This window comes from Phoenix dactylifera, chromosome 11 (genome assembly GCF_009389715.1).
Source record: "Phoenix dactylifera cultivar Barhee BC4 chromosome 11, palm_55x_up_171113_PBpolish2nd_filt_p, whole genome shotgun sequence".
Classification (NCBI taxonomy): domain Eukaryota; kingdom Viridiplantae; phylum Streptophyta; class Magnoliopsida; order Arecales; family Arecaceae; genus Phoenix; species Phoenix dactylifera.
In genome coordinates this window covers 16,400,280-16,408,183 of record NC_052402.1, presented here as the reverse complement: position 1 = coordinate 16,408,183, position 7,904 = coordinate 16,400,280, and the positions used below count along the sequence as shown (strand labels likewise).

Here is a 7,904-nt window from a genome sequence, read left to right as displayed (position 1 = left end):
TGAGCAAAATTTAAAGGAACTTTCTCGATCTGATTGCAATAAATGAACCGATTTTTTTTTTTTTTCATACCGAAATAAATCTTCCAAGGTTTCTTGATCCCATTGGTTTGGTGCGAAGAGGTCCTTCTAGCCCACCCGAGACACTCTCCATAGAGACTAAATACTGCTGAATGGGATATCATTTGTGCCTATTCCGCCTATCACACATGGTTAAAAAGAAACATCAATTTCTTTGAAGACAGAAGAATGCTCCCAAAAATTGTGATGGATAGGGCTCTCGTTCATATTGCTGAGATTACCTAGGCTACCATGCAATCTCATTTGAGATGACTGGAGACATTTAGAATTTCCACTTTGCTGTTACAACGCCCAGATTTACATTGATCTTTTGAAAACCCCACATCCGGCTATTTCAGGATGAACTTCGACGGTAGCATGTCCACAGGTAGAAATAGAGAATATAAAAATTTTGTGATCAGGAGCCATGACTCTTTCGATATGTTAGTTATAAGGGCAGAGCTCAAGGCAATATGAGAGAGCATCACTTACGCAAGATGTGTTCTAAAGGTTGATAGTATCTCCTTCAGCTATGGTGATCGAATGGATACGAGATGAGAACCAGCGGAGGATGGACACTCGCTGCTTAGTGATATTCGCAGGCTGGTAAGAAATTGTAGCTCTTTTCACGTCATTTATGTGTACTAGAAGATAAATAGGGCTGTAGACTAGGTTACGATTAGGTTACCTCGTTTGTTGCTCGACATTTGGGAGCGGACTTTTTGGATGTGTTACATGGCTGTCCCACCAATATACTATTTTTTTCACACTTTGTTAGCCGTACTCGAGTTTTTCTACAGTAATATTCCGTGAACACGCGAGGAAGATTCTTGTTCGCCAACCGAGTTGGAGACTTGGAAAAAAAAAAAAGTCCTGAAAACGTGGGGTTTCTTAGGACGCAAGTCAAATCTCCCAAAGAATTCGGAGGTTGTCTTAGGCGCATAGTCTTGCACATATATTTGGGTTTAAATACCGGAGCTGTCTTCACAGCTATAAATGCTCAGAAATCTGGGGGGGTTTTCTCAAAGAAAAAAAATCTGGGGAGTTTCAATTTGCTGGAGGTAAGGTCGCAGAAAATTAATTCCTTCGAATTTTTCTTTGAGCCTCTGATGTAAAGTATATTTAATCGAGCTTGATTTGAAGTTTCTTTCTTTGTACCAGAAGAAAAAAATGTTTTATGTTGCAATTATTCGGAGTCTTTTTATTTGTTTCTGAGATATTTTTTTTGAGTTTCTTGCTTGTTATTTGGGCTTACGTGCTTATAAAGATTCTCCCACCGATGTTCTGGATTTTCTGTTTCCGAGTGTCTTCCATTTGTTCCCATAAAGATTTCCTTAATGTGTTCATGAGCGGTTAAAAGGTTTAGGATTTTTTGTGTAGAGTTAGATTTTTTTTTTTTGTATTTTCGTTGTTTTCAGTATATTTTTTATTATGTGAGTCTAGGGTTTTACTTTATCGTTGAAGTTATGATTTTTCAATGCTCAATAATGTTGTTTTTTTTTCCCTTTTAACTGATCTGTTCTTATTTTTCATCTTTTGTTCTATGCTTGATGCTAAGAAGATCTGTGATCGCTATTTTAGCGAAAAAGGTGGTAAAGAATTTAGATTTTTTTTTCGTTGTTTCATCTCTTGAGACAGGGGATACTGTGTTTTTAACTGATATATGGTTGTTCTAGAATTAAGTAGGAAAATATGCACTTTAATGGCGTGGAGCAACCTTGGACATGTTTGTTTCTGATTCTTTGGTTCATTGTATGGGTGGATATTTTCATGCTTTTTAGTTATTCTAAGGTTATTTTTTCCACCAATGTTGCCAAGAGATGCAGAGAATATCTTCCAGATAATTCAATAAATATAATGGAAGGTCTCTCGTCCCCTTACAAGGGTCCTTCAGAAAAGTTGGTGAAAACAACAGCGTTTGAGCTCGTATTTTTATTTGGCTCATGCTGGGATATTCTCCAAATCGCCTTCATGGAAAGCAATATTGGAACCTTAATCTATAGCAACTAACATCTCTGGATTTTCCAAAATCTCGTTATTTTTTTGTGAGTTTACACTGAAACAGCGAAACACCAGAGCAGTATACATTCTTTACTGGCTGCAATTCTGAAATAATCATTAGATTATGATCACATTCTTACAAATATCATGACATTATGGCCAACAATATCGGCATCTATAATCTCGAAAAGTCTCTGATAATTCTTCAGTTGTTTCTCAATGGTAATACGTAGTTTTGTTTTGGAAAATTCTTTTTCCAATCTCAAGAAAAATCATTTAAAATGTAACCATAGAATTTACTCCTTTCTTTTGTTTAAAAAAAAAAGAAAGAAAAAAAGAGAGAGAGATGAGTTGCTAATCTCTATACCTGTTTTCTTGTTGAAAGAGTCTATAATCTAAAGGGGGTGGATGACACCAATCTGCCCAATTATTCTTGAGGCCGAGAATTTTTGGTTCAAGCCTTGTATATTTAGTTGAATTTTGTTGATTCTTACCTCAGGAAAATTCTTTTGTCTTTTCAATGGAATCCTTCTAGAACATCCTGTTTTCTTGCTAGTTTACAGCTATAAACTGGTGAAAGCTATGTTTTTCTGTCTGACTGGCATGCCCTTTGAAGGCAACGGCAACTTCCATTGTGTTCCGGGGCTTGTTAATTCTTCAAGGGAAAAGCCTCCAACATTTTGTGTTCTTGTCTTTAGCTGTCACAGATGTTAGCAAGACTAAATTCTTCTGTAATTTTGTTTTATGTCTATATTCTTCGTGTGTGTGTGTGTGCGCGCGTGCGTGTGCAAACAAGCTCTTTGGCTGAGTAGTGTAACATTGCTTCTGTTCTTTTAAATCTTGCAGCCTCCAGTCAATAAAGCTTACCCTACAAACTTCGCTTGCGGAAACATTGAAGGGGTCTGAGCATTCTCTTTTTGCCAATACAATTGCTTTGTGAACTTTTTAAAGGTGCATCGACAAGTTTCTCATTTATCATACAATGGGATGGACAAGGATTGCAAGGAGTACAATCAAACAGTCATTAGCTGCTGATTCTTTGGCTGGGGGAGCCACTGGGGGTCACATGAGCCAGGTGGGGTTGCTCCGCAATGGCTTTCATGCCAACAGAAATCAGTACTTCTTCTTGCTTAGAAATATTACCACAAGTGGTGGCTTGAAGCATCTCCCTAGCAGTGTAGTGATGGATGGCTTCAGAACTGAAAGCAGGGGGATAAGTTTTACCCCTCGATACCAATATCATTCAGCTGAGCAAATTGAAAATAAATCAGATTATGAGGTGGAAGAGGAAAAGCTACCAGGATTAGAGCCCACAAAGCCAGGGGAGAAGCCTAGGGTGGTTGTTCTTGGGACTGGTTGGGCTGGCTGTCGATTTCTTAAAGGGCTGGATACGAAGCTTTATGATGTCGTCTGTATATCTCCACGCAATCACATGGTTTTTACTCCTCTGCTTGCTTCTACCTGTGTTGGGACCCTCGAATTCCGATCAGTTGCAGAGCCGGTCAGCCGGATACAGTCTGCACTTGCTGGAGCCCCTAATTCATACTTCTTCCTGGCTAATTGCACAGAAATCAACACAGACAAGCATGAAGTATTTAACCTGATAACCTTTGTTATAGTTCCTTTTCCTTTCATCTCTTTAAATATCCATGCCCTTTGTCATATTGAAATTTGTAATATTCTATGATAGTTTTGCTGTTCCAAGCATCATTAACCGTTCAATGTTGTGAAGGATGTTAGCAGAACCTTATGGATTTTTATTTTTTGCCATCTTATGCCGGCTCAAGATTATATTCTTTTGTTCATGCTCTGGCAATTCTTTCCATTCCAGATATACTGCGAAACTGTCTCCAGTGCTGGCCTACCTTATGATCCGTACTGCTTTAAAGTCCCATATGATAAGCTAGTCATTGCAGCTGGTGCAGAGCCTTTGACTTTTAATATTAAAGGAGTTGAAGAGCATGCAATGTTTCTCCGTGAAGTATATCATGCACAAGAGATACGAAAGAAGCTTCTCTTGAACCTGATGCTTTCCGAAAATCCTGGTATATGACATTGACTGATATTCTTAAATTTTAGCATGTTATAAGAAATAGATTGAGTAATTCAGTAAATGCTCTTTTCTTCACGGCGATCATGGCTTTTGAAACTCCCTCCTCTCATTAAAATTGAAACATGTTAGATGGCCTTGAATGGACAAATCATGTGCTTGTGCAGTCATTGCATCATTTAGCTATTGTTGTCAACTGCTGCACTTGAAAGTGCTAAATGTGACAGCATACTCAAGGGTTCTTTCAGAATCCTGTGTTTATTACTTGTTTGATAGTTAGCTCAGCTGCGATCAGACAACCATTACTTACAAAATTACAGTTGCTGGTAGAGAATGCTAGATATAGAATAGTGATATGATCAGTAATGTAATTTTCTTTTCCCTACATTGTCCATGCCCCTCCCAGAAAAAAAACACGCACACACAAAAAACTAAAAAAGAGAAGCGGGGGTGGGGGGATGGGGGAAGAAACTTGGCCCAAAATGATTAATGGAGGTTTAATTGTTACTTTTTTTTTATTAAATGTTCATAGTTGTGATGCTCTGAAACGCTATGGTCTCTGATTCATCATAAGCTTTGTCTGTCTTGTTTTCTGTAATTATCTGTAACCTACCACCAGATATTCATATAGAACCCAACAAGATGTTCTTTCTGTATTTACAAATTTTTGTAATGGAAGTTTTATTGGCATAAACATTATGATCAGGAGGAAATGGGGCTGCCTAACAGATTAGTTGGTCAGCAACCTTAGAGCTTAGATGGCTGCCCTGTAGATTGAAGGGGCTTTGCCTTTCAACGCATGGTCTTATGGCTGTGACATAAGTTCTTAAATGTCCTCTAGGAGAAGAGTTAATGTGAATATCAGTGATCAATAATGCAATAAAGCTTCTACAAGTAAATGTCTTTAGATTTATTTTATTTTTTTTGGTCCTAACCTGTGAGTGCTGGTAATATCAATGCACCCCACATAATTGGCATGTAAACTCAAGTGCAGCTAGTGTTTCCATTTATTAGGCTCTGTGGAGTTTCTTTGGCATACTAGGGTTGAAGATGGTTACTGTTGGCTCGTAGTTACCATTATTCTCTTAAGTTATTTTGAGTCTAGGCCTGAAATAATGACTACTTTTATTTGATTGTTTGAGTGTCACTTCACAATAATGGCTTCCTAATTTTTTTGTTAATACAGTGCCAAGGTGGTTTTACTGAACCATGTCTTTGGTAATTATAAGGTTCAAATTCTCTAGATTTCAGCTAACAAAATTACCTGTATTTATTATTTTGATCCGCTGTCTAATGTTGTTTGCAATATCTGATAACAGGCATATCAGAAGAAGAGAAGAAGCGCCTTTTACACTGTGTTGTTATAGGTGGCGGTCCTACTGGAGTGGAGTTTAGTGGTGAATTGAGCGATTTTATCATGAGAGATGTGCGCCAAAGGTATTCTCATGTAAAGGATTATATTCAAGTCACTCTCATAGAGGTACGTCTGGGCATCTGATTTTTTATCATGCATCAGGGAAGGTGTGAATACTGAAGTCATCATTGATCATAGTTTCTGTATTTTGTACAGGCAAATGAGATACTGTCATCATTTGATGTGGGTTTAAGGCAGTATGCAACTAATCACTTGACCAAGGTAATAAAGTGCATCATTTTGACAATGTTTAAGCATGTGGAAGTCCTTTTTATCTGTGGAAGGAAACTTATTAAGGCATGAAATTTATTGTATCTGTATCAGTCTGGAGTTCGTCTTGTGCGAGGTGTTGTGAAAGAGGTGCAGTCAAAGAATATAATTCTAAGCGATGGAACTTCTGTTCCTTATGGCTTGCTGGTATGGTCTACAGGTGTTGGGCCCTCTCAATTTGTGAAAGCACTGAATCTTCCGAAAGCTCCTGGTGGAAGGTTTGTACAAGGAAAATATAAGTTAATGCTTTTCATGCTCTGCAATGCAAGCGATTCGTATACTGTGGTTCTGAGTATGATAAAACAATAAGGGTATTTTTTACAATTTATGCAGGATTGGTGTTGATGAGTGGCTTCGTGTTCCCTCTGCGGAAGATGTGTTTGCGCTGGGGGATTGTGCGGGTTTCCTTGAGCAGACAGGGAAACAAGTACTTCCTGCTTTGGCTCAGGTCAGCTTCCTTGGGTTTTGATGTTGTAATTACATGTCCATACAATGCAATATACAGTTAGTTTTTTGTTGCTTTGGATTATAAATATTATCCAACTTTTTGGCATGTTAGTTTGTATTCTTGCATCATCTGTATTGTTCAGTCAAGGAACTATGCTGAAAGTCATAACTGCTTGAAACTATGCATCCTAAGTTATAACTGCTTGAAATCATGCATCCTACTAACAGGTTGCAGAGAGGGAAGGAAAATATCTAGCGGAATTATTCAGCATGATTGGGAAGCAGAATGGAGGCAAAGCTCACTGTGCCAAAGAAGTTTCTCTGGGAGATCCTTTTGTCTACAGGCACCTGGGAAGCATGGCATCTGTGGGGCGCTACAAGGCATTGGTTGATCTAAGGCAGAGCAAGGTAATAAATTTTTGAAAATATTGTTTCACATGTACAAATGGTGAACAAGCATATACCCTGTATTTCAAAATTTTTAGTTCACTAGAGCTATATAGACATAACTATGCCAAAACATGAAAGTGAACAATGTTGGTGAATATGGGATTAAAATCGTAGATGTTCTACTGCATTGATAAAAAATCGAATAAGCCAACCGACTAAAACCTATGCATCTGCCCATGAAATTATTGATGAATTCATATGTCAAATTCCCTATAGACCAGAGGGTTTAGTAACTAAGTAGTGAAGGTCTAGCTTAAGATCACAACCCCTGCCCAGCCAAGGCTTGGTTAGTCTGACATGGCACCAACTCGATAATAACTCTATGTGTGTTTAATACCCAAAACAACAAATCCAACTCATTCCTATATCAACAACTCCCAACTTTATAAAACTACAAGCATAAGCATACTTCTGTTTTTTGTTTTGAAAAAAAAAATTGTTGTCTTACAGCTTAATTTTGATAGTTTACGCACACATCAGTGTTTGGCAATGAACTGCTAGAACCAGATAGACCGAACATCAGCATGCGCGATTTCATCATGGACAAATATTCAAATTGCTTTACGAGATATTGCTTAAATTAGTATTTTCAGAAAGTAGAAACTTTGCGCAGGCTCCAAACTTGAAAAGAAACTCTTGCTCGTCAACTTTTCAGGAGTTAGATCTCTATCATGCATCCATGAAACCCCTAGAAGGTGGAATTTGTTTTCTAATCCTTCTTTTCTTTTCACTTTGCAGGATGCGAAAGGCCTTTCTATGGCTGGGTTTGTTAGCTGGCTCGTATGGCGTTCTGCGTACCTTACTCGTGTGGTAAGCTGGAGGAACAGGTTCTATGTAGCAGTGAACTGGGCCACGACTCTCGTATTTGGCAGGGACAACTCCAGGATAGGTTGACATCATGGCCCCTCGATTCGCTTAGTTGGATGCAACGCGGTGCAACCTTATAATGGACTCAAGCTCATTGCCATGCATGCTGACAGCTCAGTGTTTTGTCTGCTGATTGCTGTTACCTTTCCGCTGTTGTCATTTGATATTTTCCTGTTACAATCTTATAGTCAATTTTATAGGCCACTGCAGAGGTAGTTTCTCACAGAAATGATGTCCATTGCTCATTTATCCAATTACGACACTATGCTTATATTCTTTTTTATCAAAACTTTATTGTTATTTGATAAATGTTGGCATTGCAGAGATTTTCTTGTACTCTGTTCGCCA

At 38.2% G+C, this 7,904-nt stretch overlaps 1 protein-coding gene across 1 annotated transcript; it reads left to right on the top strand.

Annotated features, from left to right (window-relative positions):
* The first annotated feature begins 881 nt into the window (after positions 1-881).
* Positions 882-7,904, top strand: LOC103714621 (internal alternative NAD(P)H-ubiquinone oxidoreductase A2, mitochondrial-like). The gene is made up of 9 exons (XM_008801932.4): positions 882-1,118; positions 2,905-3,649; positions 3,890-4,103; positions 5,428-5,588; positions 5,679-5,744; positions 5,847-6,010; positions 6,126-6,240; positions 6,468-6,647; positions 7,428-7,904. The coding sequence occupies exons 2-9, from the start codon at positions 3,041-3,043 to the stop codon at positions 7,581-7,583; spliced, it is 1,665 nt and encodes a 554-aa protein (XP_008800154.1). The 5' UTR covers positions 882-1,118; positions 2,905-3,040; the 3' UTR covers positions 7,584-7,904.